This window comes from Protomyctophum bolini, assembly GCF_963924005.1.
Source record: "Protomyctophum bolini genome assembly, chromosome: 8".
In the NCBI taxonomy this organism is placed as follows: domain Eukaryota; kingdom Metazoa; phylum Chordata; class Actinopteri; order Myctophiformes; family Myctophidae; genus Protomyctophum; species Protomyctophum bolini.
In genome coordinates, this window is record NC_137869.1 from 18,029,667 (window position 1) to 18,042,176 (window position 12,510).

Here is a 12,510-nt window from a genome sequence, read left to right on the forward strand (position 1 = left end):
ATGCTGTTTGGTTTGGGATCCAGGCTGCTGTCTGCAGGGAGCCAAGCTGTTTGTTCCAAGGTAGCGTTTGTTTGAGAAACACGGTTTTATCCTTTAACACTGTTATTGTTTAGACATTAGAGGATTTATAAGACTGTTTATTGTGACACTAAATGGACGACAAGGTCAGGAATGTTTGTCCTTTCTTGCCGTCACAGACAAGACGGGTGTTTTTTAAGTGTGATCGAGGCCTTAGAGAAGTTAACAAACAAACCATGGTTCCCAACAGTGGTGGGAATTAAATCATTACCTGTATAGTGTAGGAAATGTACTCTATTATTTGGAAACTTAACTACTAGTTACTTTGTAGATTTGTATTATTATTAAACATAGGCCTACTAGCCTACATTGTTCATTTAATTACCACTACAGCCATATTTTGGCCATTTGAAAATGGCTGATCTACAAGCTCACAATGCATTGTGGTGATCTGCTATTTTCTAAAGGTATTTTACAAACCCATTGTAACTTCAAAATCAATTTTAACCATGATAGATTAATCAAACGCTCAACGTTTTTCCTGGTGACTGATGGTGTCCTTCAAATACGTAAGTGGGCTGTGCCTTTTCATTTAGCCTACCGTTATTTATTTTTAAATTATTTTGGAAAATGCCCTCCAGAAGGAGGAGGCTGGAACAGACTAAAGCATTAAAAATAAATAACAACCGTAGGCTAAATGAAAAGCCACGGCCCCCTCACGTATTTGAAAGACCATCATCACCAAAAAGGTTGGGTGTTTTCGATCAATCTATCATGGTTAAAATAGAGTACAATGGGTTTGTATAGGAAGGGGTCGGCGCAGCTAAAATTAATATCAAATATCTAAATACTGAATCAAGCAACTTAAAGGTAGAGTAAGTGATTTCACTTAATTCAAATATCACTTATTTTTTTGTTTTGTTGTGATAATCCTCTCTACTATAGAGTGTGCTGACCATATAAGGAGTTCCTCCCTGTCCCCAGTTAACCCCTGGGGGTCAAAAAACCTTAGGTTTCGTTTTTGACTCTCTATCCTGATTGGACGAAGGCTTAGGTCCCACAGCCAAAAACGAAACCTAAGGTTTTTTGAGTGAAATCACTTACTCTACCTTTAAAAGCTGTCTGCTGTGTTCACATAAGCCTGAGTAGAGGATAAAGTGAAATATCCCTTTAATATTATGACTTTTACAATGTATGAAATCTGGATAAAGGGTAATGTTCTATGTATGTGTCTTACAGGTAAATCATGTGACCTTGGTGTCATGTGTGACCTTGGATGGGGTCATCAGGAGATGGCTGGTATTCGTAATAGAGTGTCTACTCGGCTGGGCTGAAACGTATAACGGTGTCAACGAACGCTCCCTGAGATTACGAGGCGTACGGTGCTCGGGACGTATTGTGCCATACAACCTACGCGGCTCTATTAATACCGGCTATCTTCAACCGAGCGACGGAAGGCCCCACATGGTACGTACCTGGATTACATGTGGCTTTCATTGTCATGCATATGATTGCGATACAAAGTTTAAATTTCTTTATGGCTTTTAGGCTTCATAAAAAAAGTTACACCAGGCAGATGTGACTAATTATATGCATTAATTTTATACTTTGCCAAAATACACTTCACCCCTTTTGCAACCAAATCTTGTTTTAATTATGTTTGGGAGAAACACTTTACTGAGTTTATGTGAGTAATGTGTTTTTAGTACATCAAAGTGTCCATGATGTCATGGACACTTCCTACCCAGACTACAATTCCCATAATACTTTGGTGCACTGCTCCTCCTTGTGGACAGGGGGAGGGCTGTCTTACTGAGACAACATGTAGTCCAGGAAGGAAGTGAGCTCAGTGTTCATGACATCATGGAGCCCATGGACAGCTCTGGTTGCAAAAGGGGTGAAGTTGCCCTTTAATGGCTTGAATCGTTAAAGCTGCTGTAAGCAATATGTCAAATGTAATTACTTTATTTTTTGCTATTCAGACAGCCAGCAATGGGTAAAACTAAAAAATATATTTTGTTTCTGACACATCTATGGGGCCACAATCTGCATTCAAAGATTTTCCTAGCTTTGTCATTGGTCCATTTGCCTGTCTACTTCCTGATTGGTTAGTCATTTCGACCGGGTTCTTTTTTCCGACCAATGACAAAGCTTCTAGGAACATCTTTGACTGCAGATTGTGGCCCCTAGATGTGTCACAGACTAAAACATGTTGGGAGTGTTACTCATTGCTGGCTGTCTGAATAAAATACATTAAATTGATTATTGCTTATAGCAGCTTTAATCACAAATAATGTGACTATTAAAGTAAAATATTGGTGATTTAGCCCTGTCAGTGACTGTTATGACTTCCAAAATGTCATCCTGTAGGCCGAAACTAAATGTTTCCTTTTCCCCTTGTCATTTCAGAATGTGAAGCTGACAAGGCGACGTCTGTATTGAAGGTACAAACTCTATGCTGTTGTTGCCACTGCTGGGTGCTGTTAGCAGTGAAGGTTAGTAATGAACCTTTGGGTAGACAGAATTGCGTTGGGGGGGGGGGGGGGACTGTCCGCGGCCGAGCACACACAGATTTCAACAGCTCGCACGCAACGCACAAACAAGAAAGGAAAGAAAAGTACTTTATTATTTGTTTATTGAACCTGCGCTCGTCTGTTTTTTGAGACCTTTATTTAGTTTATGTTTGTTTGTTTGTTTGTCATGTTTATTTCGAATATGCCAATATACAGAAACAATTCCTTGCATTTCACCAGGAAAACTAAAAAAAAATTAGTAACAAAAAACAAAAAATAGCAAGAAAAATTAATAAAAGGAAAATAAATAAATAAATCTAAGCATGTCTGGAGCATGTTCTTGTTTTGTTTGCCCCGTTTATTTTGAAACCATTACACTCACACAACACAAACTCCTACCATAATATCAATGTAACTGCCAGTGACAGTTGGTTCTGCAATAATTTATTTAGTTTGAAGTCTGTTTATTCTTTATTTATTGTTTGTCTTATTTTGTTGTTTGTTTGGATAATTCCTGTAATTTGGCATACTTTTACTTTGACACCTCCTGTTACCTATCCATATATAGCTGAAGCCTGTTAGCTTCACTCACCTCAGACCAATAGACTAATTTCACACAGCCAGAGTGAGCAGAGGGAGAGGGCATGTGTGTGTGTGTGTGTGTTTGCACCAGACCACACGGTATGAAATGTTTGACTGTTTATGTGACTCTTATTATGTTTGTAGCCTACTCTTATTGATTAAGCAGTGTTAAAGTCTGTGACATTTGCAGTTGTAGTGAACTTTTAGTGACTGAAGTTGTCTATTGTCTACAGTGCCTGTCCGTCACACTATGTGTAAATGTGACCATCGGTGACTGTTGATGTGCCCTGAGGTTCAAGTTGGTTATGCAGCCCTTTAGCACCCTCGATACGCGGAGTGAGGTATACATGATTATTTATTTGTCTAGTTTCCATTTGGAGTATATCATTCATGATTGTATTTGTTTGGTTTTCGTTTGGTTGTGGTACTTTTGGTTATTGTGCATTTTCCTTGTCTTATAATTGAAATGACTTGAGTTTTGTATAACTGTATTTATAATTGACCATAAATTAACTCTTTTTATTGTTGATTGTACTGCTGAAGTGACAAGTTTATTGCACAGATTTTAGTAGTGAAACTATGAGATTATTCGATTGTAACTGTATTTATTCTATATCCTTATAGTTTTCACGGTGTTGGAACAATAAACACACCCGTCGAGACCACCCAAACTTGTCATTCTTTCATCAATCGAGGGGCAGCTACAATCAACCTGTTGCAGTCATCATCAATCACCATCGACAAACAACTACAAGTGAGTAAACAACAAGACGCCCAAGTCCCAAAGTGTGAGCACGTTGTTGAACCGTATATCTCTGGTGATAAAAGAAAGGCATATTGGCCCTACATTCAAGTTGAAATCTTCACTCTGAAGCCCGACACACACCGGCTGCGTCCCCCGCGCGGTGCCGTGCGGCGCACACGGCCGCCTCCATTATTTTCAATGAACCTAACGCACACCGGCTCCGTCCGCCGCGCGGAGCCGCGTCGCGCCGCCCGGCGTGCCGATAGAACACAGTTCTATTTTCCAGGCGGCGCCGCGCGGCAACGCGCCGGTGTGTGGTGGGCTTGATACGGATTCAAGTATTGAAATTGGATCGATTGGAAGGATCTAACCAAGTAACCATAATGGATGTGTCACGCTATTGAAGCTAATGAAATGAGCGATACCATACGGATGAATGAACGCGCAGAGCGCAACATTTAATGTGGATTGGAATGAGTTTGGATCTGGAAAATAAGCGCTGCTGTTGTATTCTAAATACGGACGTCATGTCACGTTTTACTGATAATGAAGCGGATGAATTACTCCAGTATGAAAGAGACCTGTTCGTGTGTTTGCTAATACAAAAACAGCTTAATTGATATAAGCATTAAAGCAATATTTTAAGTACTTTTTATTAGCAAGTGCATTCCATAGCGCTGGACCACACATGGACATCATAAACCTGCGACGGGAACAGTTCCTATGTAGTAAAAGATTATATGAAGGAAAATATTTAACTGGTTTATATTTTACAATTTTAGTTATAGATGGCAAGTATAATGTTAAGGAATATTTGTCTTATTAGCCAGAGATCCTTTTAAAATGTTTCTATTACTGTGAGTGATATGGTCAGCTTCTGATGTCTTTCTTTCTTTCTAGATGGAGATGGAGATGACTGTAGATGCTGCTAGAACACTGAACCTGGTCTCCTGTGTGAACCACCCCATCCTGACTGCTAAGATGTCCATGTGGACATTATGAGTGTTTGTATAGAGAGAAGCATGGCTGAAGAGCTTTGCATATCAGTCGTTTCTTGCTGCTGCCAAAGTCAAATTGTGATAACTGTAGTGTTTAGTTCATGGCCGCTTATGAGATGTAGATATAAGTACACCTGACTGGTGGAATAGCCTTGTGATACATACTGGGTGTGCTCTTTGGTCGTTCACAAAACAAACAAACAAAAAAATGCCACAAACTCACTAACAGCTGCACAAAAATCACACAAATCAAGGGATGTCCGACAGTCAGTGTTGGATATTGTCCAACTCCTAATTGCCGATATCAACAGATACCGATATATATATATTATATATTATATGCAGGCTTTTTCCAGTGGTGGAAACATAACTCAAACTTTTTACTTAAATAAAAGTAGGCAATACTGCAATATAGAAATACTCCGTTACAATTCAACATGTACTCGAGTAAAGGTACAAAGGTTTTGGTATAAAATGTACTTAAAATACCAAAAGTAATTATTAATATTATGCAAAATGTCTCATCTAAAATGATCTAATCTCTCACAAGCTCACATGTGTCTTATTGTATTGTGAGCTTGTAGATGTTTTTAATGTAAAATAATAAAGTAAAATTAAGGGTTAGGGTTATTAATTTTTAATGCCTTTATCGGCCGATAATATCGGACATCCCTAACAAAAACATATATCAAACGTGTCAATACATTTCAAAGAATGCCACAAGTGGCACTAAAACTTCACCAATAAATAAAGAAACATCCACATGTTCCATAAATTAAATGCCACAAAGGTTTGCTGAAAAAATGAAGAAATTACAAAAAATAAGTTTCTTAAACATCTTCTGCCGTATGTCCATAGAACTTCAGCTCTGTTGCAGCAAGCCAGTACAATGTGTCATTGTCTAGGTCACCTAAGCCACGATCACCATTCGGTGGCCGGTATTTGGGGCAAATGGTCATTACGTGTTCCACAGTCTGTAGTGGATCCTCGCATTCACAGTGGGCACTGTCCGAGATGTCCCACTTCTGCTTTGAGGGTTGTCCACTCCTTGCAGGGGAGGTGCTGGCAAAGAACATATTTGGGGTCCTCGATGTATTCCACTGGTCCCTCTGTCTTGCCTTCACCCAGGATGCCTTGGAGGTGTCAGCTGGTGTTGTGTGGAGCAGTTCCTGGGCCTGTGTGGCAAAGGGGCACAGTGACTTGAGGCACGTGTGCTGTGGCAAAGGTCGCCGTGACTTGGTGTGTGTCTGTGTGTGTGTGTGTGTGTGTGTGTGTGTGTGTTGTGGCAAAGGGCACCGTGACTTGAGGCACGTGTGCTGTGGTGTCTCTGACGACCTTGTGGAGGAGATGGCTGGGATTCACTCAGTTGTGCCTTCCCGGTGAGGGCCAGCGTGGCTGCTTCTCGTCTGACCTCTGTTGGAGTGATTCCAGCGAGAACAGGCAGGCAGTTTGTTTGGGGTGGCCCAACCGGTGTTGAGGGCAGCATCCAGCTTCTTGACATGAGAGCTACGGCTCCAGACTGGGACACAGTACTCGGGTCGTCTGCATAGCCATACTTCATTGATGTTGTTGCAGGGAGGTCATGGATGTAGCTGTTAGTGTTGAACAGCAGTTACTGGTGTGGAACCGAAAAGCTTCACAAACATGCCAAAAAATTCTAGTTTTGAACCTTTTAATCTAGTTTATTTTCAAATACATTTGTTTTTACTGTTTTGTGAAGCAACTTTGGGTACCTTGAAAAGTGCTATATAAATTGTATGTATTATAAAAAAACAGACACACAGCAATTGTCGCCACACAGACATCACAAATTCCTATTGGCGGCAGCAACAAGTGAGTGATGTGCAAAGCCATTCATAGACTATAACTATCATGTCTTCATTCCAGATGCTGCGAGGCTCAACCGGAGCCCCTACAGGTGGACATCTGCAGTTCTCGCTGTCCATGGATGAATCTGCATGGGGGGCTCTGAAGGCGGCTCAAAGTAAGAAAACACTTAGACTTTTCTATTACTGCGAGTGGTATGGTCAGCTTCTGTTTTAAATGTTCTCTATACATTTTGTGTATGATGTGAAGGGACACAATGTACGTATATCTGGCTCTTGGTCACTTAAATTAATCTTTCGTTCTTTCTTTCTTATAGGGTGGATGGGTCGTGGTAGACGTCGTGGAAGGACAGAGATCCGTTCCAAAGCTTCCCTCCCGGGGGTTTCCTCTGAGGACTTCTGATGAGCTGTGAGTAGGAATATTTCTTGTTGGGATGGATATCTGTTGTACTGTTATGGTACGAAGTATAGCATGGCAGTATGATTCCTCCTAGTGGCACTGGTTGAATGTCTGTCAGCTCTCCAAGCTAATCAAAGTCTTAATGACACTTTTTTTTTTTAACCACTTCAACCCCAGCATCTCTATTCTGGGGGTAGCGTTCAGCCAAATTAGCAGATCTACAAGCTCACACCGCATTGCAACGTGTTGTGAGCTTGTAGATCTGCTATGTTTGGCAAATCAATTTGTGTAGAGTGAAATCGGAGCATATACCAAATGCTCTCTTTAAAGGTCTGTTTTATCAAATCTATAGAGGGTTTAAGTGGTTCTGAATATGCAGCTCAACAAAAGCTAATTTAGTCCTTATTTCTTTCTTTCTTAGGACGGAGATCTTTGTAGATGCCGGAGGACTTCGGACCTGGGCCTGCCCGGTGAGGAACCGCACAGTAAGAACCGCTCTAGCCTTTTCACGATTATGAGGTTTCTTTTTACTGGACGATTATTGTCGCTCAAATAAATTGCAATTAAATATTTAAGTGTGGCCCGGATGGTTAGCTCAACTGTCTGGGCACCTATGCTGCCAAGCCAGCCGGACGGCGTGATGCGGGTTCGACTCCCGACGGCCTTTGCCGCGCGTCACTCCCCATCGCTTCCCCGTCTATATACTGTTCACTATCAGTAAAGGCATAAAAAGCCCCAAAACCAACATGAGGGCTACGGCTCCAGACTGGGGCACAGTACTCAGCGGTGGGGAACACCAGAGCCTCGGTACCGGCTGGACGCCGTATCGGTGCGGCACAGGCGGTGGTCTTTCTCTTGACGCTGTCAGGTGTTGTTTAAAGGACAGTGTTCTGTCCAGCTTCACCGCAAGATATGATGGGGAGGAGTGGGACTGTAAAAATATACAAATGACACCACTGCTATCACCGAAGAGCACACCCTATGACCCTAATTGATCACGTCTAGGAATTTCAACAATTTAGGCAGTTCTCACATCCAGAGTGACTTACAGTAAGTAACAACACATAGTAATGCATCAAATTCATAAACAATTGTCATCAAGAATAAGAAGTATAGACTATCCAGACTATTGGCAGCAACAAGGGAGTGATGTGCGAAGCTCTTTTCTATGAAGCCATTCATAGACGATAACGGCCATGTCTTTCTTCCAGATGTACTGCAGGTCTCTCCAGGAATCTGCATTCCTCTGAAGACGACTCAAAGTAAGACCCTGTTAGGCCTGTCAAAAAGAACCCTAACTGAAACGTTTATTACTGTAAGTGATATGTTTAGCTTCTGTTTAAATGTTCTCTATAAATAAAAGTTTTATGTATATATGTTGTGACAGGATAGAATATATATCTGGCTCTTGGTCACTCTAATCAATCTTTCTTTGTTAGGATGAAGATCGCGGTAGACGTCGCTGGAACGCGGCTGCTGGACAGGGAGTGCACACACACACACGCACACACACACACACGCACACACACACACACACACACACACACACACAGAAAGGCTAATTTGGTGTGTGTGTTTTTTTTTCTTTGTTAGAATGGAGATATCGATATCGATAGACGATCTGATGTTCCCTGGACAGAGATCCATTCCAAAGCTCCCCCCCCGGGGGCTTCCTCAGAGGACTCTGATGAGCTGTGAGTAGGAATAGTTCTTGCTTGTTTCTGAGGATGGATAACTGCTTTTGTACTTATGGTACGAAGAATGGCATCATTTACAGTAATCCAAATGTTTTAAATATTTTAGGATAAATCTAAATGACACAATAGTTTGAGAGTCAATATCTCATATCATGAGCGTACCTCTTGGTCTTTGTAACAACTTGAATACAAATTACAAAAGATGTTGAGGACTGTACATGTGTTGATGCCTCCTAGTGGCACTCTGGTTGACTGTCTGTCAGCTTTCCAAGCTAATCAAAGTCTTTGACACTTTTGTTAACCACTTCAACCCCAGCATCCCTATTCCGTTCAGCAAAAATAGCAGATCTACAAGCTCACACTGCAACGTGTTGTGAGCTTGTAGAGCTAATGGTTTCTTTCTTTCTCTCTCAGGATGGAGATCATAGACACAGCTGGAGGCTGGAGCCTCTAGAGATGGAGATCTGCAGGTCTGTCCATGGATGGGAGGACGGAGGACGGAGATCTGGGTAGACGCTGGAGGACTTCGGACCTGGGCCTTCTCAGTGAGGAACTCAACGGTACGAACCGCTTTAGGGTTAGGGCTTTTTTAGGCTTCGTAAAAAGCCAATAATCGTCCGTTGCCGATAATTGGTCGATCCCTATTCTTAAACGTTACTGTAAGTGCATGTGTATGTTGTGACAGGACACGCACGCACACAGCAAAGCTAATTTGGGGTGTGTGTCTTTCGTTCTTTGTTAGAATGGAGATCTCAGCCGATGCCCGAGATCCGAAGCTTTCCCTGGGTGTTTCCGCTGAGGACTTCTGGGTCGCTGGGAGGCTCGGACGGAGCTAGAAGGTTCGGTAGACGCCACTGGAACCTGTTTAGGCCTGTCAGAATTTAAGGTTTTATAATGGCCGATTTTAATTGTCGCTCAAATAAATTACAAGTAACAATTTAATTGCGTCATACTAACATTCTAAATAAAACTTTGGCTTTTGTAGGCTTTGTAAACAAAAAGCTGCACATGGTATAATTCAATAACTTTATACACTAAAAAAAGAGAAGTAAATTACAAAGTGACACATTTAGAGCTTGTAGGTCGGTTGCTTGCATTATTTCTTTAAAATGTTTGACAATATATGAACATTTTCAACATGGAGACGATTATGACTCTAAAAAAGTATCTCAAATACTTGGCGATTAGGTAATTGTGACAGGCCTAAATCCTTCTAGTTGTGTTTTTTTTATATCATGTTCTGTAATCAGTTAGGGTTGACTATAGACTTTTTTAGGAACAAGATCATCATGCCGGTGAAGAGCACGTTTCTAGCCGATGGAGCAACTATTTCTGATCACCTTTGGAGTTACATCACAGCAAGGTAACTATACAACACACGCACACACACTATGATCATGACATGACATCAGCTTGTGACTGCAACTTGTTCCTGTTCGCAGATGACTCTGCACTGCTAGTCTCGGACAGGAACAAACTGCAGGTTGAAAAGGCCCTCAGCTCTGAACTCGGTAGAATCTGCAAACTATCTTTACACCGGGGAAAAACTGAATCCATTCTCTTTGGATCTAATAGTAATCTCAGCAAGGCAAATGGCTTCTTGGTTAGAGTGGGTGACAATATTATCACACGTAAAGATGAAATTACCTACCTAGGTTCCATCCTGGAGGCTAATCTTTCCGGTGATAAAATGGCCACCAACGTAATCAAAAAAGTCAACCAAAGAACAAGATTCCTTTACAGGATCTCCTCACTGGTCAACAAAAACACCTTGAAGACCTTAACAGGAGCCCTCGTACAAGGTTTCTTTGACTATGCATGCACCTCAAAGGCCCTTAAAACTAGGCTCCATGCAGACCTCCCAAAACAAACTGGTCAGGCTCCTACTTGGCCTCACCCCCCGAACCTACCTCACCCCTGCCCACTTTGACAGGCTGGAATGGCTTAGGGTCGACGACAGAGTACAGCATCTTGCAATGGGTCTGGTCCACAAGATTCGATACACCACCAAGATACCCATGTACCTGTCCAGATACTTCCTTTATGTTAACGAAGTCCACACCCACAACACCAGAGGGAGTGCAACGAACCATGTACAACCCAGATTCGGCACAAACGAGGGACTAAATTATTTTCACTCCTATGCCACCAAAATGTGGAACGCCCTACCAACAGTCATTAAGACATGTGAATCCCTTGACTCCCTTTTTCCCCTCACTGTATAAGTTTATTTTCCCTTTTTACCTCCTTTATGATGAATTCCTGTTCTGTTCTTTGACTATATAGAAGTGTCTTATTTGTACGTCTCTAAATGTTTTGATGAATTGAACATGGTGGACCCTCTTGTAAACAAGTGTAATGCTTAATTGGGTCGTCCACTTACAGTTAACAGTCTTTGTATTGAGTTTGTGCTTGACATGTACTGTAATTCTGCAAACTGTTAATAAATATTTCAATCAATATTGTTTTATGAACAAAGTAGTAATGAGCATTTCTTTCTTTTCTTTAGGACGTTGCTGGTCTCCTGTGTGGCTCCATCTGGAGGTCACCAGGGTTCTGAGTCACTCAGATCCTGACTGGTAGTGGTGATATGTAGATGTGATCAATCAGGGCTCTTTGAAAATAATAAACAATAAAATAATAAACCAATATAAATAACTAGATAATAATATAAATAAATGGATAAAACGAACGATAAAAAATAGATTATAGTAAAATAAAAGTAAATTAAAATAGTAAAATAAAAGTAAATTAAAATTAGTAATACATAAAATAAAATTAGTAATAGCATAGTAATGGATAAAATAAATATAATTAGTAATATAGACAATAATACATAAAATAAATTAAATTATCAATATAGTAATGCATAAAATTAGTAATAACGGTAATACATAAAATAAATAAATGCATAAAAAATAAAATTAGTAATAACAGTAATACATAAAACAAATACAATTTGTAATGCATGAAGTAAAATTAGTAATAACATAGTAATTCATCAAATAAATACAATTAGTAATATAGTTATACATAAAATTAGTAATAACATAGTAATATATAAAATACAATTAATACATAAAATAAATTCAATTACTTTGTGTTATAGAATGACTTAAAAAAACAAACAAAAATATCAATCACATTTACATATCACAACCAGGCTATATTGCCAGCAGGCAGGTGGACTGTAGACTCACTACAGCTGTCACAATGTGGTATACTTTGTTTTGACCCAACTGGCCTCCAAGGAGAGGCGAGCATGGAGCCGGACATCTGATGATACACGAGAGAAGACGCCATAGTCAAAACAAATTGTAATAAAAGTAATATGTTTCATGTTGATTGTAATTTATGCATGATGCCTGTAAAAATATCTGTAAATATTCATTTTCTTGTTAATAAATTATTGCATTTATTCCCGGGTGTCCGTTATGTGTCCATTACCCTTAGATCGCGCCGCCGCGGATTTATTTATTTCCCAAATGGTCTAAAAATGAGTTATTTAGCATACTTTTACCAATGAATTAGCCTATACACAGACAACGACTGATTAGCCTATTTTGGACGATATGGGTCTTTTCTCGAGTCGGTGTGTTTAGTCTCACTATAGTCTGTGTAGATTACCCGGCGGTGTTGCTGCCCCTCCCGGGAGTCGCGGCTCATGGCTCTTCACAGACTGCACAGAGACAGCAGTCACTCCGCTGAACGTGTCAGTGTTGCTGCAGTGG

General features: G+C 40.5%; 1 protein-coding gene and 1 long non-coding RNA gene across 5 annotated transcripts; both read left to right on the plus strand.

Annotated features, from left to right (window-relative positions):
* Window positions 1-3,319: 3,319 nt before the first annotated feature.
* On the plus strand, window positions 3,320-4,874 carry LOC308319737. Its single transcript, XR_013964482.1, has 3 exons — window positions 3,320-3,454; window positions 3,738-3,867; window positions 4,759-4,874. It is a non-coding gene; the product is annotated as an uncharacterized lncRNA (long non-coding RNA).
* Window positions 4,875-6,688: 1,814 nt separating this feature from the next.
* On the plus strand, window positions 6,689-12,197 carry LOC308319736 (uncharacterized protein). 4 transcript variants are annotated; one of them, XM_080769912.1, is made up of 9 exons: window positions 6,689-6,840; window positions 7,000-7,091; window positions 7,504-7,567; window positions 8,294-8,344; window positions 8,522-8,776; window positions 9,194-9,339; window positions 9,522-9,618; window positions 10,056-10,142; window positions 11,289-12,197. In XM_080769912.1, the coding sequence occupies exons 6-9, from the start codon at window positions 9,258-9,260 to the stop codon at window positions 11,353-11,355; spliced, it is 333 nt and encodes a 110-aa protein (XP_080626038.1). In that variant the 5' UTR covers window positions 6,689-6,840; window positions 7,000-7,091; window positions 7,504-7,567; window positions 8,294-8,344; window positions 8,522-8,776; window positions 9,194-9,257; the 3' UTR covers window positions 11,356-12,197. The 4 variants fall into 4 exon arrangements, with proteins under 4 accessions (XP_080626038.1, XP_080626039.1, XP_080626041.1 ...); XM_080769913.1 differs by having other exon boundaries at window positions 7,504-7,552; XM_080769915.1 differs by lacking the exon at window positions 8,294-8,344.
* The last annotated feature ends 313 nt before the right edge of the window (window positions 12,198-12,510 follow it).